General features: G+C 37.0%; 1 protein-coding gene across 1 annotated transcript in view; it reads right to left on the minus strand.

Moving 5' to 3' along the window:
* Positions 1 to 3,522: 3,522 nt before the first annotated feature.
* SH3PXD2B (SH3 and PX domains 2B) overlaps positions 3,523 to 26,048 on the minus strand; it is a 121,622-nt gene continuing 99,096 nt past the window's right edge. Inside the window, exons 10-13 of the mRNA XM_051978906.1 lie at positions 20,250 to 20,476; positions 18,294 to 18,343; positions 17,508 to 17,633; positions 3,523 to 11,237 (exon numbers count right to left, since the gene is read on the minus strand). Of these exons, the coding sequence (XP_051834866.1) occupies positions 9,690 to 11,237; positions 17,508 to 17,633; positions 18,294 to 18,343; positions 20,250 to 20,476 (1,951 nt within the window). The 3' untranslated portion in view covers positions 3,523 to 9,689. The remainder of the gene's footprint in view (positions 11,238 to 17,507; positions 17,634 to 18,293; positions 18,344 to 20,249; positions 20,477 to 26,048) is intronic.

The following is a 26,048-nucleotide window of genomic DNA, read 5'->3' on the forward strand; positions in this document are numbered from 1 at the left end:
ATAAGTTATGTTTATCTTTTGGATGTAGTTGTTTCTTTTTTTGATAGATAAATAATTAGCTGATCAAACCCTCGCTTAAACTGTATATTGAATATCTTTCTATTCTCCTTCTTTGGGAGATACTAGACATGAGCTAACTCTAAGCTTTAAGTAATTTTTTCTGGGGCTCTAAGATGGGGGTATAAAGAACCAGGGGGAGGAAAAAAGCCTGACTATAGAAAAGAGGGTAATTTTCTGATGTTTTTATCTAACAAAAATTAAGGTTCGGGACCATTTTATTCTTTCTAAGCACCTAGTATCATAGTAAGTACCTAATAAGTTGTTAAATTAATTTGAACCAGTGATCCCTAGAGGATCTGGAAGTAAAATGTCTACATGTAGATTCCTAAGTTTTGTGAGTTTTGTGCTTATTTAGTGGTATACTCCAAGGAATTTTATACTGTCTAGAGTTATTTTAAATGGAGTATTATTACTTTTTTCTTTTCTTTTTCTTTTTTATAACTATCTCTTCTTGCAGAATTTTGTTTGTGATATATAGGAATGCTAATGATTTATGTGGATTAACTTCACATCCTGCTACTTTGCTAAATATGAATTGCTTCAACTAACTTGTAGACTTTTGGTTTAGTTGATTCTTTAGTTGATTTCCCAAATATATTATCATGTGATATAAAAAATGATGAGCTCATTGATTTTAGAAAAACATGAAAAAATTTGCAAGAAATAATGAATAGTGAAATGAGCAGAACCAAGAGAAAATTGCACACAGTAATAGCAAGATTGCTTTAAGGATGACTTTGAGCAAATAAATTATTTTGACTATTATAAACACCCAAATTAATTATAAAGGACATATCAAGAAAGATATTATCTGCATCCAGGGAAAGAACTGATAAATGGAAGTATGAATAGAATAATTGTGTGTGTGTCTAATGGTAGACATCTCTAGGGGAGGGTAGAGGAAGGGAAGAAAAAAAGAAATTTACATGACAACTTTGTTGCATATTTAGCAAGTTGTACATAGTTTCACATGCAATCTTTTTTTTTTTTTTATTGTACTATGTTTGGAAATGCTTGTTTTATTTTATAAATTAAAAATAACATTTTCAAAAAAGTTGACAAAATTTGTTGGTGTACAGGAAATTAATCTATCTGTTTAGCATTAGGATTACAAAGAATTATAATTTGGTTAAAATTTGGATTGGTATCAGCATTTATAGTGATTTTAGGATTTGAGTTAGACAGTGGATGAGCTGAAGAGAGGGAAATGAAGCTGGGTTCCTGGTCTTCCTTTTCTAACATCAAGTCATTTCCTCCATTCTGTAATTAAGGCTTAGGAGATGATCCTGCCCCTCCCTCCTTTCCTTTATAATATATTTGCCATTTCCTCCTTTAACCTTCCTCAATTGGGACTATTGGGAAATGAGGAGCGGAAATGGGGGCATAAAGCTAATAAGACATTTGTTTTAGGAATTCACAATTCAGCACATTATGGTCATAACCATAGTCTCATCTTTATATGATCTACCCTTCATTAGCAAAAAGATCCAGTCAAAGGTACTTTTCTATTCATGGGATCAATTCATATTGAGATATCCGTGGTTTTACCTTGTCTTTTTTGGGACCAATGGCATGCATGGGTAAAAAAACACACTGGGATTGGGATTGTACTCTGGGGCTATTTTTCCCCCACAATGGTAACTAGACCACAAAGCAATTGAACCCAAGACTTTAACTTCATTAGAGGTATGATTTAGCAAACTCAGTGAAATTTAAATTCATTGAAAGCAGGGGCAGTTTAATTTTTGTATTTGTATCTCCAGGACTGTGTCCAGAATTGAGTAGATGTTTAATAAATATTTGTTGATTTGCATTTAATTGTGTGGGCTTTGCCCTTTAAAGGGGCCTAGAAAATAATTCCAGTGGTGAAATGTTTTTTAACAGCTCATCTCTGACTATTCTTCTCTGATGCCTTTTCTGGGGCATGAAAAATATAAAAACTTTTTTTCTCCTTCACATATCTTTTGAAGTTTAAGTCTTTAGGACTTGGGAATCCTACTTAAGATTATATATCTAGAGCTAGAAGCTCTCTCAGAGGTTGGGCGCAGTAATGGTACAGGATATGATATCTGGTCTGGAGTCAGGAAGAACTGGATTCAAATGTGGTCTCAGACATTTAGTATTTGAATGGCCCTGAGCAATTTGTTTGCTTCAATTTTCTCATCTGTAAAATGGGGAAAATAACATGTACTACATAGGCTTATGAGGTTCAAGCAAGATTTTTGTAAAATGTTTAGCATAATCCCTGACACGTATTAGGTGTTAATGTTAAAACACTAAAATAAGAAAGGAGTTGAGTCCAGCATATAGCTCAAACCCCTACACCAATTCCTTTATTGTTTTAACTGCTTCTTGCTTCCACTCTCCTATACTCATACAATGGCTGCCTTTCAATATTGGCTCTCTCTTCTGGTCCTTTCCTGCTTTGTATCTCTCTTTCTGCCACCATGTGCTCAGGTCCTACAGCAGCCAGTGTATCCTGGAGATGGTCCTATCCCAGAGCAGTTGACCCAGTTCAATCAAAACTTCCAAAACTGTATCAGTGTAATAATTTGGCTAAGGCTGGGAAGAGGTAAGTGGACCAGAGATTCTATCAGGATGGGGTGGATTTCTTGGAGTAGGTGATTCTGCTGTCGCATTCCCAGGATACCCCTTCTGCCTCATTCTCCTCGCCTCATTTCCAGAGCCTTACAGGCAGTCCTGGCCCTAGATCTACTGGTTCAGGTAGAAGCTGAGCCAATGAATTCTATTCTCATTCCTAAAGCAACATTAATAAAGTTAAACAAAACACTAAAATATAAAATTAATAATAAAATAAATGATTCCCTTATTTTAAAGATGGGGTTTTAGAAGTCTAGGGAAATTACATAATTTGCCACTGTCATACAGATTATGATTAGAAGTGGGTTTTGAATTCTAGAGCTTGTTTACTCTCCTTTATATAGGTCTTCTTCTCTTCCCCCTTCACCCCCAATTTTTATAGTTGAGAAAATCAAGGCCTAGGAAGTTATAATATGCCCAAGGTCACAAAAATCCTATTAAATATAGAATTTGAATCTAGGTTCTCTGACTCCTTAACTAGAACTTTTTCTACTCTATTAAATTAAAAAAAATTTTTTCCCCTTTAGATTTTCCTTCATTTTAAACCTCAACTGACATCGGTTTCTTCCCTTCACTGCAATGATGGGGGAACCTCCAGAAAAGATGACAGAAGGGAACTAGCAAATGTGTTTTCCTGTCACAAGAATTAATCATGTACCAATGAATGTGCCAGCAACAGTCTCATATAAATTTCTGGGAACCCCAGAAAAGCATCCATGTGAGTGACTATGTATAATTCACCAGATTGACCATCTTTCCCAGATATACTAGGGCAACAAAGCTACCTCTGTATGCATCTTTTTTCCTATCCTTTATGTCTTTTTTTAAAAGTTTGGCCAAATAAAATACACAGACTCAGCATTCACAATGAAGCTTGAAACCAGTCAAGCATTTTATTTTAAAAAAAGAAAAAAAAAAGTCTAACGGTGAAGTATACAGCCTACACATGCTACAGTTAATGTTCTGATCCCCTTTCCCCTCACATATATACTTATATAAGTTTATGTGTTATAAGGAAACAAACAAAAATAACCATCAGAGAATTTGTTTGCCAAGAGAAGTACTGAAATAGCCAAGATTCTTTAGCTTTATTCTACGAAACACATAAAGTGTTTGGATTCAGTCCATGCAGGACTCTCATTCCCTAAGGGTCCAGAGAAATGAGATTGGATATACTAATGTTCCTGATCTAAGTTATAGGAGGGGGGCTGTTTTTATTGCTGGTAATTAACATAATAAATTGTGCACCCTTTTTTTCCTCCAAGAACTATTGCTCTTTTATGTCACTAAGGAAAGACCCTTGAAAAACTTTCGTTGGGCTGAGATTCCATATAGCCTCTTGTCCCTGTGGAGTTAAGGATGCTTGATTTGGATCGAGGGATCAGAAACAGGGATGGAATCTGGAATGTTTTAACAAGACACAGATCACATTAGGGGTCTTAGAGCAAAGTCAGTTAGCAAAGAACTATTTAAAATTCACTTCCCCAATAGAAAAATTGAAATCTGATATAGTTAGCTAAATCTGAAAAATATTGATGGCACAAATTAGCAGTTGATGGCTGCTGGTGGAGCCATGGCTCATGGATCATAGTCTGGGCACAAGTTCAACACAATTGTCTTGGGGTAGCAGGTATTGCTGGGATAGTGTTCCCAGACACTGGTACTCCTGATACTGATGACCAAAAGTGAAGGATTGAGGGATGGCTTGGGGGAGGATCTAAGAACAGCTCTACCAAGTATGGAATAGCTCTCAATGGCATCAACACTGTACCAATGATACCAAAGTGACCATTGCAATTTCTATGACTTATTCTTTTCCAACCAAATCAAACTTTGGGATTTGGTAATAGGCAATCTTTGGTCTCTGGTATTATTGACTGATTGCAGCATATATAAATCTAGAAGAGGTGGGCTTGGGAAACTAGATCTAAGAAATCTAGGGGAAAGGCTGCAGGTTAAAAGATTTGTTTGGTACCCAACTTAACAGTCAAAAGAACAAAGAAAGTCCCTACTATGATTCAGTGGGGCTCAATATCAATTAGTCCACAGCAGCAGTAGGTAAGGGAAAAAAGACAAAGCAAAATTAGATTGAAGGAATAGCAGCCACAACATGAATTGCATATTTATCATGTGGTCCTGACCACATCTAATGTAAGCTCCCAGAAGGCAGAAACCATATCTTCTACTTCTGTAGTGACCAGGAGGACAAGACACTCACTGGCTACCACGCAGTGGCAGATTGGCTAAAAACCATGACTGCCTCTATCATGCCTATGTGATTTGTGGCATGATCTTTTTTAAAATAAACTTTATGCCAAAAGGTTTTCCAACTTTTGGTTTTCTGGTGGAGAGTTCTTTAAAGTTTTATTTGCAAGAGAATCATAAATAGGCTATTTGTGCCCTATATACTTGGGAATAGTTTAAATCTAAGAGTTCTACTTTGAAAATTACAAATGAGGCAAATGGGAAGAGTCCCTACTGGAACATCCAGCTTAGTATTTCTTACAGATCTGCCTAATGTGGAGCTCTTTTGATATTTTCCAGTGCCCTAAAAACACTAAAAGAAAGGAGAAGGTACAATTCTCTTTATAGGAGGTGGTGACAGGGTCATAGAATCATAGATTTGGAGCTGGAAGAACCATTGTTCTCTATTCCAATGTTATCTTTTTTACAAAGAAGGAAACTAAGGCCAAAAGAAATTAAACGGGCTGTTCAATGCCACCCAAGTGACAAAGTAGCAATTTCAATTCAGATATTGGATTCTAAGTTTAAAAACACTGCTTGGGAATACAATTTATTGTGGAAAATATTCTTGTCCAAAAGCTATTATTAGGATTTGAGGCTATAAAATTGGTTGTTCTGTGATGGAGATTTATTCCAAGAGGTGTTAGTACAGCAGATTTGAAATTAAGGATTTGATATAGTATGGTAAACAACAATACAAAAATCCAATCATATTTCTTTGCCTCTTGGGTTGGCATTTAGCTTGGAATTTTGGTTCAGAACAGGGTATCAGATTATGCAAGCAGCTAACCTGTCTTTGACCTTATTGGGGATGGCATAGAGAATATTTAGTGTCTATAAGATGAAAGTTCAAAAAAATATAAAAAATATTGCTGATAGCCCTTCAAAAAGTACTTTCACAATAAAATTAAGACTGAAATTTGAGTCAACTGCTGACCAATTTCTGCAGTGTTAGTCACAAAGATGCTTGCCAACAGAATGAATGTCTTTGATCTGAAGACTGGCTTTGCTATGTTCCAAGGAACTCATTACTCAGAAGACTGGAGCACGGTGGATTTTTCAGCTATGGCAACTCATGAAGAACATCTTCCAGGCAGAGAAGTGACAGAATCAGTGTTAATGAAGGGGTACCCATACCACCTTAAGTCACAGATCTTTGAAAGTATTGCAATATCCCCAGTGGATTATGTAAACACATCACCAAACAAGAATGGGAAATATCTGTTACGGCATCAGATCACAGAACAACTCATCTTCACCTGGTTAGGGTAGTATCCAACAGTGAAACAAACTGAAAGGCTGCTGCAGAAAGTAAGGAAATGTGGCTTCTGAAATAGCTGACACCAGTGAGAGGGGTCACCAAAACAGTGCAACGACTTCAATTTGCAATGAGATCCCTAGAACACAGATGAAAAGGAAAGCGGTCCAGTTGTCCTTGAACAGACACCAGCTGCAGAATGACTGTGACAGGAAGTCAAATCACTTTAGATTGGTAGAAACCGCAAAAATCCTTAAGGCCAAGAATTTGAGTCTAATGCACAAATGCATCTGCCATGGTGCTTAGTATTTAATAAGAACACAGTAAATATTAGGTGAATGGATGAATGAAACTAGGAAGCAAGCCTGAAACAAAATATGTACTTTTTTCTTTCCAAAATGAAGCCAAATTCAGGAAAGCATCATGTAAAGCAAAAGGAACATTTATCAAAAATTGGCTCAACACTAAAAAACTTAAGGTAGCTCCTTTCTCTAAGAAGCAGAGTCCCAGAAATGACAGAGGGGATCTGAGTGCTCAGGCTTGCTAAGATTATTCTAAGAATTGCTAGGATTCTTTATTCTCTACTCATCAACCTTGCTAATTATCTACAAAAGTGTTTTCTGAGGATACTGCTAGAGGGGGCCAATCAGAAATAGGAGAAATACTAGTCTATTAATCCCAGGGAACTAGGTGGTAGGTTCCTCAGGGCTACCCATACCTTAGAGCAGGGGTCCTCAAACTATGGCCACAGGCCAGATGTGGCAGCTGAGGATGATTATCCCCCTCACCCAGGGCTATGAAGTTTCTTTATTTAAAGGCCCACAAAACAAAGTTTTTATTTTTACTATAGGGCGGCCCTCCAACAGTCTGAGGGACAGTGAACTGGCCCCCTATTTAAAAAGTTTGAGGACCCCTGCTTAGAGGAAGGGATGAATAACAGACATAAGATTAACATGCATTAGTCTTTTTCCTTTCCAAGGGCCTTTAAAGGCCACTTCTTCAACAAAGCAACATATCCACAGGTATTAGGGATGAGAGAAGGACTTTTGTACCAACAAAACTTCTAATCTATAATGTGTATGAGGAACTATTTTTCCAACACAATGGACATAACACAGTGAAAGCGGTGGTCTAGAGCTGGCTTTTTCCTCGAAACAAGCCTAAGGAAGGAAAGTACATTCTTGCTTCTTGTAATGTAACACCTGTAGGCACTTGCCCCTTTTGTTCTTCCACAGGAGATCATGGGATCATAACCTTAGAGTTGGAAGGTACCTTAAAGATCATCTAGTCCAACCTTCATTTTTTAGTTGAGGAAATTGAGGCATACAAACTAATAGAGCCGGAATTCAAACAAGGTTATCTGACTCCAAAATTATGAGTTTCCCCACAAAATTATACTGCTTTGTCCTGGTTTCTTTTAGCCTGAGACAATCCGGCTTCTGAACTACCAATTAGGGTGCCTCAGTTTTCATCTTGGTTAGTTCACAAATTGGCTGGGTGATATCAACCAAGTGTGACTCTGTGATTCATCTGCCTAGTGGGGAAATAAGCATTGCCCAATTTAAGTCACAAGGTTGTGAGGACCAAGTGGGAAAATTCAGATACTTAACAGATGTGGAGAAAAGCAGAGAATTAGTGGGAATCAGTCTTATGGGTATTTAGCTCTTGTCACTATCCAACGGACTGAATAAATGGCAACTTTCACCTGCCTCCACCTCTGAGCATCCCTTCTCCTCTCCTTCAAAGTTCAGCTCAATGCTATCTCTTACAGGAAATCTTTCCTAATATCCCTAGTTACTAGCACCATCACCATACTCTTTTTAATTACTTTATGTTTTATATATACTTTTCTTTGTACATATTGACTTCTCAACAGAACATAAGTTCCTTAAGGATGAGGACCATTACATTTAGCCTTTGTCCTCCCAGCCCCTAGCGTAATGCATGGCATAAGGTAGGCACTTAATGAGAATGTATTCATTGATGACTGGGGCCTTGAATTGGTGATTCTTGGGAGTAGTCATTCAGGGGCTTCCCTTATGTCTTCTTTCTACCCCCAACCCCCACCAACTGCTTCAGTTCTTACTGAATCACTGCCTTTCTCTTTGCCAGTGTTGTGGGATTCTAGCAGCTACGTCACTAAGCTATGATTAGTTGCCTCCATTTAAAAAATAAAATTCTGTGGACTTAACATCCAACTATTCCTTCTGGAATCCTAAGGAACACTCAGGATGAGATACTGAGAAAAACATTCAGGAAAAAAGGAGTAGTAGTAGGTAGAGAACGTGATGGGATAGGGGAAAAAGAGGGTTTTGTAGTCAGTGTAGAAGCAGGAACATTTAGAACAGAGCCCCTTTCTCAAAGCTTTTGGGAGCCAAATGGCTCCATTGCCCTAGCTTCCATCAGCTTGCAGTCAATTCCTATTTTGGACCTTCCTTCTTCTATTCCCCAATTAGAATGGATCACTCCATAAAGGACAAGTTCCCATAAATGAACAGCACCACACTGAAAGAAAAAAGTGACTTATACTAGTTCTAGATAACCCTGGGATGAAGTAATGTCCAAAGCATGTACTGAATGCTGTGCTACTTTAGGATAGGAATTACTCTTCTAGGACACAAAGTTTTCTCAAGAGTGCAAAAACAAAAACAAAAAAAGAAAAAAAAGGCAGGTTTAGCAGACTTCTGTCCTTGTCCTCTTGTACTTCCATGGCATGTGAGTAAAAACTGTTTCTCATCAAGTCACATATGACCATAACCTTAATGAAGGGAAGATCTGTTAAGATTAGAGAAAGCACACAGACCCCCTGTGGCAGCAGGTATTTCTGCAAACAACAAAAATGGGAATGAGTGGCTTTGAGAAAAGGTTAAATGGAGAAAGTGAACTTGGGTCATGCAAAAGGGGAATCATAGAAAGGCCTATCCTGGGACACTGGGCCTGGCTTCATATCTGATCAAGGCTGATTATCTTTTAGATGCTCAGAGAAATTTCTAGATCTGCTGTGGGATCTGGTATCTCAGTGCCTTTTCTAATTACATTTTGAACATCAGCATGCTCTAGGAAAAAGGAGCTCCTGGTTCTTGGATGCCATGTAAGAGCTACTGGATAAATAGTTGTTCATGGTCCAATAGGAACCCATTTCTACCCACTTAAAGCAGTAATTTCTATGGGTAATTGAAAACATTTAGAAGAGATCTTGGTTGCATCCAACCCCCTCATATTACAGATGAAAATGCTGAGGAAAAGGATCAGAGTTGGCCAATTGGCCTGGAGACTATCGCTGAAAATGGACTGAATCTCCTACAAGCGGGATGACTGCCAAGGAACTGAATTAAACAGCATTGAGGCTAGGGGGGATGGACTCTTCATGATCATTCCTACTTAGGAATCAAGAGAAAGCCCAATGCGCTCTGGAATCTTTTCCTTTTAAAGCCTTGTAGAAAATGATAAGTTAAGAAGCTAATTAAATACCCAGGTGAAACCCATGGAGATCTTGGCGGGATGGATCCTACAAGGACAGTGAGAACTATGGCTTCTTTCTTAGATAGTTGGAAGGAATCCAGCCTTCCCAAGAAGGCGCTCCACTTAGGACCTGACAGAACCACCAGCCACTGCTATTCTTTTCACGTACTTCAAACACAGTTCCCTCCTGGAAGCCGCTGGTTTCCTCATCCCCTTCAAAATTGGCCATAGCCACATATAATGTATCTTTGGGGACTTCTGAAGTGGGGAAAGGAACAGCAGCTGGCTTCTCCCTCACTTCTCCTAACTTGGTTGCTGCTTTTGGCCCAAGCCCACTTTTTGCTTTGATCTCTTCTTGGCCTCCTGGACCAGGTAGGAAAGGTTTGGCCTTTGGAGGGACCAGCATAGGTCGGCCAAGAGCTGGAGCAGCTTTGACTTCATTCGCCTCTCGATGTGGCACTTTGGTTTCAGGAAGGGGCCTGGAAGAGGAGGAGGTTTTCTTGGGAGGTGGTGGCCTCCGAGGAGGTACTACTGGTCTCTGCTGTGGTGACTCTTTGGAAGGGGGAGGACTACTCTTAGGTGTGGTATCAGTCACCTTTGCTGGCCTCGGGGGGACTTTAGAAGAAATGTCCTTTGCTGTGAGACTGTCCTGTTTAGATATGATTTTGGTGTCTACCATGGCTCGCTCCAGAGGCCTGCTGGAAACCTCCCCTGACAGCAAACTGTTGCTGAAGGAGACATCCTGAGTTCCACTTAGGTGGTGATTCTCCTCTTCTGACGACTTCTCCTGAGACTTAGCAGGTCGGAGCTTGCTCCTGAGGTTGCATATGTCCAATCTGTCCTCAGCTTGAGGCGGCTCTGTCCTGTGTGAAGAAGCTGGTTTTGGTCTAACCTGAGGTTTAGACTTCAAGAAGGGGTTTGGGGTAAAAGACTCAGGTTTATCTTCCGGCTGTTCAGCTTTAGGTTTGATGATGGGGCGCAGGTTTGGCTTCTTTACTTCTTTGGCCAGCACTTTATGTCCACACTCCAGCCCCATCTCATTTTTCTGCTGGAACAGTTTGCTCTTATCTGATTTCAGCTCTGCTTTCTTGTTGTCCCGAGGTGGGGGCATGTGCTTTGGTGGAATCATGGGCAAGATCATGCCAGGAGGCTTGGGGGACCCTCTGAGCTGCTCCATCCTTTGCCGTTCTCTCTCTTGCAGTTCCCCTTCTGATTTGATGATGGACTCCTTCCGTGGGGGGAGGCTGGGCTTCTCCTCCAGGTCTGGGTCAGAGATTTCCTCATATCCGGCAGAAGCAGCCATATCTAAAGAGACATTCCGAGGGCCCTCCTTACCCTTCCATTCTTTGGACCAAGGAATGACACAGTCCATGCCGTTATGTGGTGCTTCAGGCAAAGGCCGAGAAGGTCCAGCTGCTTCGTGGCAGGTGTGGTTCTCCACCATGGCCTCCCCGAGGCGGAGCTGTGCCATTTCATTAGGCAGTGGAGCTAAGAAGTTGGGTCTTGAGGCATTGCTCGTTTTCTTGTATTTGTCAATGAATGTTGCTGGGGCCCAGCCTTCCTTATCATCTATTTGGATGTACCACCAGCCACTTAGGTTCTTTTCAATCACCTGAAAAGTATAATAGAAAGGTTGATTTAGTAACAACACCTTTACAGCCACTTGACTCAAGGGAGATTCCAAGAGCACCAAAATATTGAGAATTGTGCAGGTGTGAGAAATTCTTAGAGCTCAGGATTCTTTGCATGAACATGTGTAACTATTAGTACTTAACTAGAGAGGAGAAATGCTGAAGTTTCAAAAAATGCTTCAAAGGCACAAGGAACTGTTACAAGGCACTGTAGCTTCTAGCCAGCACAGTACTGTAGATGCATAATGATCCTAGTTTATCAGAGAATTGCCTGTTATTTTAATCCTTCCCTTGACAGTATTTTCAATTCCATCTAAAAGTAGCTCTTCTCTCCACTCTCAATTCCTGAATCCATTTCAGACCTTATAATTGATACCAATGAAGCAATAGGACTTACTTAAATGATATAAAACGGAGATGAATTACCTTGATTGAAATTAATGGAATATCTCTAATCAAGAGACAGACCTATATATGTATGCTATGGAAAAGATTGGTGCCCCAATAATACAGACATAGGTAGGGAAAAGTCCATCACTCTCTTCAGGGCTTAGTTAGAGGAAAATATCCTTCAAAAAGTATTTCTTCATTCTCTGGAGTGTTAGTATTATTTTCAATTTATTTTTACATATCCTGTGTTTACTTTTTTGTGAACACGTTGCAACAGCTCAGTATAGTATAAATTCTTAGAGAGAAGGTACTCTCTTTTCTATATCGGTTTCCCCAGTGCCTGACAGACAGTATGCTACATTGTAACTATGTAACATACATAAATGTTGCTGACTGACTGAAATAAATAGAATGTGTATCAATGTCAATTAGCTAGCAAATAGACTCATGCATAAATAAGTTTAGAACACACCATAGTAGAAAAATGAAAATGGGACGACAAATATTCTCAATTCGATGGACATTTTATTAAACACATACTAGGACCAGAAATTCAAAGATAAAATGAAAAGGAATTCTGGCTCTCATGAAGTTTAGATTCTACTAATTTGATTATATTCTATTAATTTAATATTACTAATGATTAAATGCCTATTACATGCAAGTAATAATATGATTTTCCCATTATAACTTATGAGAAATTTTCATTATTTACTCATTAGGAAGGAACAAATGAAGTTTTTAAATTTTAAAAATGAATATATAGAGGGCTAAAATAGTATGAATAAAATACATATTCAATGAATTTCAAGAGTTTCTATCATTATTCCATCATTATTTCTAGCATTTCCTAATCACCAATGCACTGTAAATTTTTACTATATGCAAAATTTTGACTACTAAATGTTACTTCTTAAAACCCAGAAACTTTGAAGTATTCATTCCCCCACTCCCATAAATGCCCTCCTAATGTTGGCACCCAGTTCTTGGCTGTTCTTGAGCTCATCCTCACACAGGATGAGCTGCTGTTCTAAAGTTACTGAGGACAAAACAGAAGGAAGAAAATAGTATATTTATGTTAGCAGGACAAAGAAGATTTAGGTTTGAGAAATGATGTTCTAAATTGTATCATATCCAGAAAACAAAACAAACCCAAAACAAAACTCCAACACAGTCAATTCCAATTTTTAAAGATAAATCACTGGCAATGGAGAGTCATGTTCACTTCAGTGAACTATTGGACAGTCTATATCCTCCATTGGTATATCCTTTCAATGTCAACAGAACTAGAGGGAGTCCAGACTAACATATATTACAAAATGGTTGTCATAAAAACTACCTGATATGAAAAGAAAATACAAAAATGAATCTAGACAGCAAACTCTAAGTGTGCCAAAGATTAGTGTTTCATAAATCTATACGAATAAAAACTCGAGGAAGGATTCACTATTTAATAAATGTACTTAGGAAAGTCAGTTGGCAATTTAGCAAAATGGATTTATGCTTATGTCTCACATAACATATAAGTGAATTCCATCTGGAGGAGAAACTTAAAGCACCCAAAATACCCAAACTACAAAAAGATGAAAAATTGGGGAGAATGTTTCTATCTCAGCTGTTGAAGGATAAGACTCTTTTTTCTGTTCAGTAAGTAAAAGGGATTTTGGGGATCAGTTAGAAGTGCTTGACTTACATTAAAATAAAAATATTGTATACAATTAAACTACACAGTTAAAATATACCAATAGATTAGGGAGAATATTTGTGACATATGTCAGATTAAATATTTGTTATTTAAAATATATAGGGAAAAGTTAAAAAAAAAACCAAAGATAATTTCCATTTCAGGATTTATAAATTCAGTCAATAAACATTTATTAAATTACTATTATGAGTCAGATATTTTGCTATATACTATGGATACAAAAAGAAGTCAAAGACAATTTTTTTTCCCTCAAAGAGTTACAATCTAATGGAGAAGACAAGAAGTAAAAAAAATATGCATAAACCATTTACATACAAAATAAACAGGAAATAATTAAAAGATGGAGGGTACTGGGATTATGTGGGGTTAGGTAACGTTTTCTGTAGAAGACAATCACTTAAAAGAAACTAGGGAAGGCAGTAGACAAAGATAAGAAAGGAGAAATAAAAATGTCTGGAGTAGAGAGAATATTTTAATAGAACAGTAAGGAGTCTGACTGCATGGAAGAGTATGTGATTGGGAATAAGGTGTAAGAAGATTAGAAGCATGTGTGGGGGTAAGGTCCCTGTTTTCTGAAAAGGAAGGAAGGAAAAAACTAACTCTATGCTGGCTGATTATGGAGAAATAGGTATCGTACATTCATACTTAAGGAGTTAGATGGCCCAGTGGATAGAATGCTGGACCTAGAGTTGGGAAGACCTGAATTCAAAAGTGGACTCAGACAGTTACTAGCATTGTGATCCTGGCCAAGTCACTCAACCTTGTTTGCCTTTATCCACTGAAAAAGAAACTGGCAAAACCACTCTAGCATCTTTGGCAAGAAATTCTCATGGATAATATGGTCCACGAAGTCATAAAGAATCAGACATGAATGAATGAATGAATGAGTGAACTATAACAAAATACTCATATTTTGCTAGTGGAATTTCTTACACAATCTTTTAAAAGCGAGATCTCCAAAGATGGACAGAAGCAACTACACCCAGAGAAAGAACACTGGAAATGAATATAAACTGCTTGCATTTATGTTTTTCTTCCCGGGTTATTTATACCTTCTGAATTCAATTCTCCCTGTGCAACAAGAAAACTGTTTGGTTCTGCACACATATATTGTATCTAGGATATACTGCAACCCATTCAACATTTAAGGACTCTTGCCATCTGGGGAAGGGGTGGAGGGAGGGAGGGGAAAAATCGGAACAGAAGTGAATGCAAGGGATAATGCTGTAAAAAATTACCCCTGGCATGCATTCTATCAATAAAAAATTATTAAAAAAAAAAAGCGAGATCTCACAGTCATTTGATCCATTAAACCCATTGTTGGAACTATGTCCTGAAAGTTATTAAAAACAAGCAATAAGGGAATTATTAAAATTTTCATAGTACTTTAAAAAAACCAAACAAATCTGGAATCAACTCAAGTGTCCAACAAAGGGTAATGGTTATAAAACTACAGATAGTAATTATGAAGACAAAGAAATCTAGGGAGAAATTTATAAAATAATGCAAAATGAAAAAGTAAAACTAGAAAACAGAATACTTATTAACTACTACTATATAATAGAAAAAGTAATTAAGAATAGATAAAATATCTCGGCAGAGGCTTAAAGGAAGTGATGGAAAGTTGTTTTGATTTTTTGTGTTGAATGTAACAATTCATTTGCAAATCACTATTAAGCAAATTTAATTATTGATTATAATATTGATATTCAATATTTATTTGTAAATTATTTGCTTAATTTAAAACAATCTTTCAAAAAGAGAGAACTAAAAAAAGGTCCTCAGGACATTGGGTGGGCTTTTTTTGGAGAATCTGGGGGAAAACAGGGATAAGAGTCTTATAAGATTCTTGGTCCTAAAGAGGAGGAAGTATGAGAATATCTCTTCTTTGCAGAGATGGATTTTAAGTGTGAATCATTACATACAATGCCAAATTTGTTGCTATGTTGGCTAGTTTTGCTTTCTCTTTCTTTTTTTCCCTCTTTGTTATGAGGGATAAAACTCTAGGGGAAGAAGGAGGTGGATATATTTTGAAGCATATGTGATACAAAAGTATTTTTTAAAAGACATTCAAGATGAGAAGGTATGGGTAAGTTGTGATTGACATGCCATTGATTAGATCACAGATTCTTTAAAGTAGTGAAGTATATTACTGATCTCTTCCTTCTAGCCTACTGTTTTAGATATTTGTGGCTAACCCACTGAAAGAAAGAAGCAGTCACATGTCCAGTTCCTCAAATCTTGTTGTTAGTTTTGGGGAATCCCAGGAAGGATACTGGTACAGGAAGTCTTACTTCCTATTCTCTTGAATACGGGCCAAAGGAAAAACTGCTGGGATGGCATGGCCACATTTTAAAACTTAGAAAGAGATCAAAGATTTGCCAGGAAATATATTACAACTGGCTACTGCTATTCATTTGTTGATTTGATAATTATTTATTGTGTCTATTATGTGCCAAGAAAAACGAGACACCATCACTTTCTTAAAGAACCTTACACTATAATGGACATATAGTTACAGCAAAGTGTATTGAAAAAGTGGTTCGGAGGGAGAGTATAGATCAGGGAAGACATCATGAAAGAGATGGCATTTGAGCAGGGCCTTGAAGGAGAAGTAGGATCGTCAAAGGTAAATAAGAGGAAAGGGCATTTCAAGTTTAGACTGAATACATGGCATGAATCAAAACAAGGAAGTTTAAAGAAGTTCAATGCTCTTGTGAGGAACAGTGAATACTCTACATTAACTTTGAAGTATCAGTTCAATTGCCTGATAGCTGTTTTTTAAGATAATTTATAATTTTACAATACACTAGAATAATAATTATTTATAATTTCAAATCTTTAGAAAAGACAATACTTTTTAGAGGACATTAGTTTGACTCTAGCAGTCAAAAAAAAATCTACAAAGAGGTGTTGCTTACATAGGGAGGCCATGTAAAATGAAATGATCCTGAGGTTTCTGGTCTTCATTTGGCTACTTACTAACTATAGAATTTGGCTTTAGTCATCAACAGTTTCCTCATACCTAAAAAGGGGCTAATAGTAACTTTCTCTTGAGGGTCAAATGAGAACATTTTAAAAGACTTTGGAAATGTAAAATAGTTGATAATAGATATAAAAATGGTACAATTTCTTCCTAATCCTCACACCTTTTCTCCTAAATAGCCAATAGAGGGTAACAGATAAAATTTCTTTCTAAATAGAATGAAACAGAAGCTGGATTGATTGTTGAAGAATGCAGAGTCAGGGAGTAAGAGCAATTAAACACAATTGGGTTTTGCTTTTTTATAGAGCAGGATCTCCCTGAAGGGAAGGATTGTTTTTCTTATGTTTTTCAACAGTGCCTTGCACCTAAGTTGTTACTTAAGAAATGTCTGTTCAATTGTTTGTTGTTGATGATTTTGGGAATTGATGAACTGATAATAGCAGTTGTTATGGTGCCACTTTTTTCTGCCTGTTTTTCATCAATGATGATGATGATGTGTGTGTATGAGAGAGAGAAAAAGAGAGAGAAAGAGAAAAAGAGAGAGAGAGAGAGAGAGAGAGAGAGAGAGAGAGAGAGAGAGGAAGAGAGGAAGAGATAGAGAAGACAGCAAAGAGAGAGAGAGAGAGAGAAGAAGGGAGGAAGAGAAAGAAGAGAGAAAAAGAGAGAAAAGAGAGAGAGAGGAAGGGAGGGAGAGAAGTTTTTAGAACTTGCATGTCAAATTGTCCACCTAATATCCTGTTGTTTTCATTTTCTGATGATGGGGAGGTTGAACATGATGGAGAGAAATAGAGGAGAGGAGGCAGTGGATGGATGATGATGACCGACTCCAACAATTGTGTTGTAGAGTTGGGTCAATCTATACTTGTTGCAGAATAATGACTATGTCAGGCCCATCTTAAGTATCACCTCTGGATCTGTCTCTGTTGTTATTCCCAACTATCAAGGGATTTCCAAGCATGCATTGATCTTTAAAAGAACTGAAAATAAGTCAACTTTCTAGAGTCATCAAGAAAAATGAGAAAAAGTACTCAGGGAAAGAGGAATTCCAGGGAATTGTTTAGGCAAGAGGGAAGGAAGGTGAAAGGATGGGAGGGGAGGACAGAGGAAGGAAGGAGCAGTCAGAGGGGAAAAGCAGATTGGAGGTAGGAAGGGAAGGTCAAGTCCACTCACCTCAACTTTCAGTCCTGCCTGGAAACTGATTCCATCAGGAATAGTTGTCTGGAACTCAGCAATGGTATAATATTCCTCTTCTACTTGGGGTGGGATAGGGGGTTTTGGCAGGTTCAGACCTCGAGGCTGATAGAATTAAAAACAAGATTAACTTCAATGTAAAAAATATTACTAAGAAGTTGAAGCACAATGGGTAATTTTTAGGATTCAATAAAAATGTAACCTGGCTCTAAAGAGACATGTTGGAGTGTTGATCTTATGAATGAATCACAAATTTTTCAACTGAGGGTAGGTGAGGAAAATATGGAAAGATAGGGCTACAATAAACTTTTTTTTTTTAAAGAGAAAAAGGAATTAGAGAATTTTCTATTAGCTTAGAGGCAATAACTAGAACATGAACAGAGGAAACTTGGAGGCATGAGAGGAAAGCGTTCCCTTTTTGCCCAAAGTTTGATTTTTGTTCATTTACAGGGGCATACCTACATATTTTATTCATTGGAAAGGGACCTAGCCCTCACCTAGATCAAAGGTGTATCTTTGTCTTGATTTTGTCACTAATATCCTGTGTGACCTTAGGCCTCATTGTCTTTAAACCTGTATTCTTATATATCAAGTAGAATAATAATATCTACTATATTTAGTATAAATATTGTTGGGACTGTTCTGAGAATCAAATGAGATAATGCTCATCAATATGCTTTACTGAAGCATATAAAAAAGTTAATTTGCATTGTCCTATAACACAAGCCTTTCAAGTAAGTTCCCCAGGGTCAGGTTTCTACTTACTATAGTCATGTCTCTTCGAGGAGGAGGTCTCTGTCTCATCTTTGGAGATCCTGTGGAGAAACATGGTCTTATTTTACTCAAGGTCAAGAGGCAGCACCCGCAATTCAACACAAATTTTTTACACACCATTTAGGCACAATGTACAGAGGGACAATATAAAGTTAAAAAAAAATAAGAAAACAGGCTGTTGAAACTCAAGGAGTGAAATAACATGAGCACATAAATAATTAAAATGCCAAGTAGAGTGCAAAAGTATTTTAAATAATTTAAAATTTTAGGTTAAAAACTCCAATTAGAGGAAAAATCAACTACTTCCTGCAAGATTACCTATACCCTTTTCTTTAACTTTTTCTCAGCTCAGGCTTATGCTACTCTCCCAATATGCTTTTCCCCAAAATGAAATCAATCATTAGTCTTCGTCTATTCTGAAATGAGAGATTTTCAGAATTTCCATTTCAACAGTAAAGGAAAACCTGTGTAAGTGAGAAGGAAAAGGTACACTCCCAATATATTTGAGAGGAGGAGAAACTTTTTCCTTATGAACACTAAGAGCCTATACTGTCAGGGACCACTGGAAATTAGGGCTACAGAGTGGGTTTTCATTGAAGTCTTGTGTAACGGAAGCTCCCTGAGGAGGTCAGATTGGAATGCATTGCTTAGTAATGTCCTAAATGCATGCTAAAATATATATATGGCTGATAGCTTTACTTTCTTTACATGGGGAAGCCAGAGGGATCTAGGCAGCATAGTAGATAGATTGTTAGGAAGAACTGAGGCTAAATCTGTGTGACCATGGAGAAAGTCTCTTATCTTTGGTTCAGTTACCTATAACAGCAGCAATTTTATAGGATTATTGGCAGGATCAAATGAGACAATATATATTAAATTCTTTGTAATCTTTGTTTTCTTCTCCCCCACCTCCTCCTCTTTTCCCTTTTTTCTTCCTTTTTCCTTCTTCTTTTCTTTTTCTTCTTCCTGTTCTTCCTCTTCTTCTATTAATATAAAAACCCTCTGAGGTCTATTTAGCTCTAGGTCTATGATCTATCATCCCGATCTTAGAATTAATATATCCTATGCTCTGACCTCCCACATTCTGAGATAGAGATTACTTTTCCTGCATCCTTCTCCCCTTTCCTAGTCCCTTACCTTATCCTCAACCCTGATCATCATAACCAGAGATCTAGGACACCTGAGTGCTTTCTCTGCTCAGCCATTGTAGCCAAATAGAATACTAGTCATGGTTATGGGGGGGAAGGGAATTCTCAGTAGTTAAGAGGCAGAGCTTTAATAAATCAGCATGTATATTTGCCAAACACTATGGTAGGTATAAGGAAAACAAAGATAAAAATGAAACAGTCCTTGTTTTCACTGGGCTTACATTCAATGACATGCAAGAATTTTTTATAAATAGGACCAAGAAATGGTAATCAAGAACATAAAAATAAAATTAAATGGCAAGAGGGAAATAATCCATCTGAGACCAAGGTATTGCCAAATAGAAGCATTATTTCTATATGCCCTAGTAAGGTGATAGCCCTGGTTTAAGCTAAGAAGTTTTTGTTGTTTTTTTTTCCCCAATAACACAAAACCCTGTAGAAATACTTAAGTGAAACTAACGAGGGCATAGAAGAACCTTTCTTCTCTAATGGTTGGGACTCCTTTTCTTAACTAAATCCTAAGGCACACAGAAGTGTTTCTATGTGGTCCTTGGAAGGGCAGTGAAATTAGTAGGAAACAGGAAATGAAGATTTTAATTCTGATTCTGTCATTAACCATGTGACCTCTCAAAATCTCAATTTTCTTATCTGAAAAATGGGGATAATAATACTAGTAGAGTTGTGAGGTTTATATATGAAACTGCTTTTTAAAAGGATTAAACATATAAGTATAAGTTATTATTAGAATGAATTGAATATATAACAAACTTTCTCTTTTTTTTGCTGGCAATCCACTCACTTTGCTTGATGTCACTGTCCAGGCCTGTGCGACTGTCAAACCTTCCATCTCTTTGGTTGTTGAGTACATCCTTCTCTCTGCCTGCTGAGTTCTGTTGCCGGGAAATGCCATCCACATCAACAGTACACGAATGGGCTGGTGACCCAGAACTTAGTTTCTGAGCGAATAGCTCTCCACTGCTTTTTTTTAGGTAGGAAGCAGGTGCCCAGCCCTCTTTACCTTGAAACCTAGAAAAAGATATCTTCAGTGAGCTCACATCATACTTTCCCTGTGCCAGAGGGGAAGCCTCTTCAACCTTCTAAATTCACCTCAAATCCTAATGGCTAGAAGCCTGAAAGGATAAATTAATTTAATGAATATAAAGAGGTGATAAAAGAATACTAAATATAATAATGAATTATAAAGAAGTGATAATAAGGGAATAAAAGGCAATAGTCACTAAGAACCAGGAAAAAAACCATTATTGTTTAGAAGATGACTAACATATTAAAAAGGAACATGGGTCTTTGAGGCAAAAGACATTGGTTCAAATTCCAACCCTTCCACTGTATGACCTGAATGATCTCAGATAAGTAATTTGATTTTTCTGTGATAGAATTTCCTCCTTTGTAAAATGAACATAATATTCCATTTCCCAATTCAAAGATCAGATTAGGTAATGTAAATGTTTTGTACATTGTAAAATGCTATAAAAATATTAGCTATAGTTATCATCACCATTACATCTAGTTGTAGGATACACAAGGTAAGTCCAAAGCCTAAAGCAATATGTATGACAGGGCTCCCAGTTTGGCTTCATTTCATTAAGTTATGAAGAGTTTGAGATCCTCAGAAATCAGCCTGCTGACAACAAAGTCAAATAAATACTGAACAAATTTTTGACTCCCTCTGTTACAAAGGCCAACCCAGTCCCTACAATTGATGCACATTGTAGGCCTTCCACATGGCAACTCAACATATTAGAGATAAAGTTATGGAATTGATCTCATTTGTATAAGATCCTCCAAGTAAAGATGATTTGTTTAGACTCAGTAGTGGACAAAATCTCAGACTAAAAACCTGGTTATACTCTGTTCAAACATGAACATGAGATGTTCAAAAGAAAAAAAAACCAGACCTTTAAAAAGGAGAAATAAAACATACTGTGTTGAAAATATTCATAAATAGGTGAATAGAAGGAAAGGGTCTTCTTTCATTCCAGGGACTATTCCTTTGAATGGAAAAAGATAGTCAAGGGATTTTGTTTTTGTTCTGGACTGAAGGAATCCTAAACTACTATGGGATTTCATGTTATAAAATAAGTTATATTCTTTCAAGAGAAATCATACACAGAAACACTATAGTTCTCTTAGTGGCAGCATGTCTTGGAAGAAATATAATTTTTTAAGGGTCAACCCTGCCAGCTTAGATCTATAAGAGTAATAGCAAAACTAGCATTCTCCCTTTTCCAATTTTCTCAACTTCTATCCTAACCCTCAAGGCTCCTGCTGACTAATTCCAAAAGATTTGGCTTGAGTTAGTTTTATTAAAAAGACAAACTAAACAACTATTCAGTCACTATATTTTGCTTACCAGCATAACCCTAGCTTATCCTGAGCTCTTCCTATCCCAAAGGCACTGTCAAAGCTCCTATCATGGTGCAAGTTCTAGAATGCAATTTTTTTTTTGCAATTGAGAAATATTATAAGTACTGTACCTTCTAGATGTCAACATCCAATTACCTTTCTTTTCCCCACTCAGACATCTTTTTTTTAAAGGATGTTAAACATTTTGGGGTTTGTTGTATAAGTCAACAAATTTAATAATTTTATTTTATATCAGGTAATTTATATAACACTCTATAATATATATATATATATAAAAGAGATAGAAGATGAATTTGGGGTAGGGTTGGGTGATCACTAAACACTAAGGGATCAGGAAAGTTCTCATGTAGAAATGTCTTCTAATATTCTTTTTGCAAGGGCAGAATTCTTTAGCCTTGACATAACTAATCAATGCTCATATGTGCCACTGCAAAACACAGATAAGAAAAAAAGGAAACAGGAGGAAAGGAAGAAAAAAATGGAACAACAGATTTAGCAGAAGAGGAAGCGAGAAAGATTAAAGTAAGAAAACGGGGGAAGCAGGGAGAAGAGAAAGAAAAAAGTAGTAGAATGAAGTTATTTAATATGTCAGCCAACAAGTATTTGAGAACCCATGTGCTCAGCACAGTGCAAGATACCATGTTACATTAATTGCTACTGTTGCCTCATGGTGCCATAGGTTGAGCTGTCCGGACCCACTATCAGCTGTAGAGATGCTGCATAGTTTCTTTCTAGCCCGGAGTATGGGGATCAGGGCATGTTGTCGAAAAATCAAGACCTCCTCTCCCTCATGCCCAAATATGCCTTAAAGCTACATGGGTATCTCTATTCTTGAGTATCCACTTAGATATAAGAATGTGGTACCTGTCAATGATGAGTACCTGCTGCTGTACAGTCCCTGTTTAGCAGAAGCCAAACAGTAAGAAAACATGAAAGGAATTCAAATAGTAGGACTTCCAGTTTCTGTGAGTAAAACTACTTCTCACATCAGTCATTCTACTAATGATCTTCTCTATCAGGGAGCAAACAAATAACTGGAAAGCATAGATTAGCTGCTGTATCCCAGAAAGCCATGTGAGAAAAGAAGGGAGAGCCTGCATAATACAGATGATGGCCAGTGGCCCAAGAATCAGAGGAATGAAGTGGGCTTAATGTTAAAAGGGTTGATGGCCAAAGAAGTGAAAAATTAGTCCTGGTCAACTGTATTTACAGGTGAATTCTATCAAACTTTTAAAAAGTATTTATCCTACACAAAGTATTCTCAAAAACTGAAAAAGAAAACACTTTACCAAACTTTTTTTTTAAAATGAGACTTCTAATACTTAACCTACTATGAAATAAAACAAAGAAAACTATAGATTAATATCATTAATGAAGATTGATGAAAAATTTTATATAAAATCAAAGCCAAAAAGGGGGAATGAGGAAGTTGACTGGATACCATCAATTTTTCTAGTAATGAGTAAATATGAATGAAAAAGCATACTAAGTGCTTAGTATGTTTCAAGTCTACGCTAGATGTTAGGGATCCCCCTCCCCCCCCCAAAAATTGCTCTCAATGAGTTTACATTCTAGATCAAAACAACACATGAAGGGGAATGGAAAAGCCTGGAGATCACCTGGGAGCCTTTTTCAGGCTGGGCAGTCTGAAAGGGTTTTTCCCTGTTTTCTCCTTGCCCCCCCACTTCTGGTCTAGGCCACATTGACAAACAGGGAAGGCCTAAGGATCAAAGTGGAGCAGGGATTCTGAGATCCCTTTTGAAGGTGGGGTGAATATATAGCAGGAAAGGAAAAGGGAAAGGAGCATCATCAAGAAGGGTGAAGTCTAAGTGATCTGGGATGGTAAAGGGGGAAGGTGTAACTTGATATCAGTTCTAATATCAAATGGATTCTGGGTTGATCTGTTACAGTGGAAAGACAATGTGCTTTGTGTCAGCTCTAATAGGGGCCTTCAAACGCAGTGTTTTTGTATGATGGGGGAGAATTCTTTATAGAACAGTATTACTTCTGAGAAAAATCCTCTTAGACTTCCAACTTTCTCTCTCATAGGTCTAGTCAAAGCTCTGGATAAGGAAGGGTTTTTACTTTGGAGATAACATGTCTCTTTCTAGCACGTGATGCACAGCAATATTTCTGGACATTGAGTCAAGCCCAGTGTAGGAGTCAGGAGATTTTGTGGCTGTTGTCATCTTGCTTTGTAATTTTGGGAAAGCCAACTGACTTTTATGTGTCTTAGTTTCCCTATGTGTAAATTGGGGATGATAATAATAGTTCCATCTACTTAACATTGTTGTTATCACAGAATGAGCTAATATACATGAGGATAATCTATAAAGCGGAATACTATAGAAAGGCAACAACAGTAAGACTAATAACATTAATAATATTATTAGGCTCTGAGAGACAGAGACTAAGGCAGTAGGTATCTGTCCTTGAGACGCTTACATTCTGAGGGGATAGCCTAGCATCAACCAAAGCAATTCATTGTAAGAAAAAGTACAGGGGTTGTGGAATAGCAAAGAAATAAACCCTTTTCCCATGTGAATGGTGGTGCTACCAGAATAGCACAGAATAATTGTGGAGCAAGAGAGACCACTTCTTATACACAAGTCACTTAACCTCAATGTTCTTAAGACTTATATTTGACTTATCCATTAAGTCACTTATGATTTGCAATCTGAATCACTAGGAGTTTGCACATTGGTAAGTCTAAAATCTAAACTGCTTTTTGTATATTTGCATATTTACATCCACAGGGGATTTATGCCTATGCTTATGCAGTATCCCCAACTTGAAGAGGGGTTGAAAATAAAAAGCATGGAAGTGACACTATGGGATCTTATCCTAAAGAAATCATAAAAGAGGGAAAAGGACCCACATGGGCAAAAGTATTTATAGCAGCCCTTTTAGTGGTGGTGAAGAATTGGAAAATGAGTAGATCAGTTAGGGGATGGCTGAAAAAATTTATGGCATATGAAAATAATGGAATATTATTGTTCTATAAAAATGATGAAAAAGCTGATCTTGGAAAGGCCTGAAAAGATTTACATGAATTGATGCTGAGTGAAACAAGCAGAACCAGGAATACATTGTACATAATAAGAGCAAGATTATGAAATGATAAAACTATGACAGACTTGATTCTTCTCAGAGAGTCAGTGATCCAAGACAATCCCAATAAACTCTTGTTGGAAAACATCATCTGCATCCAGAGGCAGAGATATGGAGATTGAATGTAAATCACATGCTATATTTACTTTTTTTCCTTTTTCTTCTGTTTTTTTTTCTCTCATGGTTTTCCCCTTTTATTCTGATTTTTCTCTCCCAACATGATTCATAAGGAAATATGTAAGAAAAAATGGATTGTACATATATAAACAAAATTTTTTTAAAAAGGAAAATAAATAGTATGAATACTATTATGCTAATAAGAAACGATGAGTAAGATGCTCTCAGAAAAACCTGTTTAGACTTAACATAAACTGATGTAAAGTGAAATGAATAGAACAAGAATGCTATATATAGTAACAGCGACATTATAAGATGATCAACTGTGAATGATTTAGCTGTTCTCAGCAATATGATGATCCAAGACAACTTTGAGGGTCTTTCATGAAAAATGCTACCTATGCCCAGAGGAAAAAACAGTGATGCCTGAACACAGATCAAAGCATACTTTTTATACTTTATTTTTCTTGAATTCTTTTTTTTTGGTGGGGTCTGTGTTTTCTTTTATAATATGATTAATATGTAAATATGTTTTACATGATGACACATATATAACCTATGTCAAATTTCTTGTCTTCTCAATGAGGGGGATAGGAAAGAAGGAAGGGAGAGAGAGAATCTGGCACTCAAACCTTTAAAAAAAAACATGTTAAAAAGTGTTTTTATATGTAATTGGAGAAAAATAAAATACTAAACAACAACAAAAGAAAATAAACAGCAGTTTCCAATGGAATTCCCTTTTGTGAGAAATATCTATAGTTAAAGACCAGGATTTCTTCTAATTCCTGTTAAGCGGTGATTCTGTAAACTTAAAGATGAGTGTCCATTACAGGCTTATAAGGAAGAACGTGATTAAGCAGAGAAGCATATAAGAGATGCTTCCTTTTAGGGATTCAGGCCAAAGACGTCAGTGAAATCATCATAAAAGTTTCACCCCCACAGGTCATCACATACAGAGTCTCATGGAGTGTCATTCAGTATAAGA

Source organism: Antechinus flavipes, chromosome 2, assembly GCF_016432865.1.
Source record: "Antechinus flavipes isolate AdamAnt ecotype Samford, QLD, Australia chromosome 2, AdamAnt_v2, whole genome shotgun sequence".
Taxonomy (NCBI): domain Eukaryota; kingdom Metazoa; phylum Chordata; class Mammalia; order Dasyuromorphia; family Dasyuridae; genus Antechinus; species Antechinus flavipes.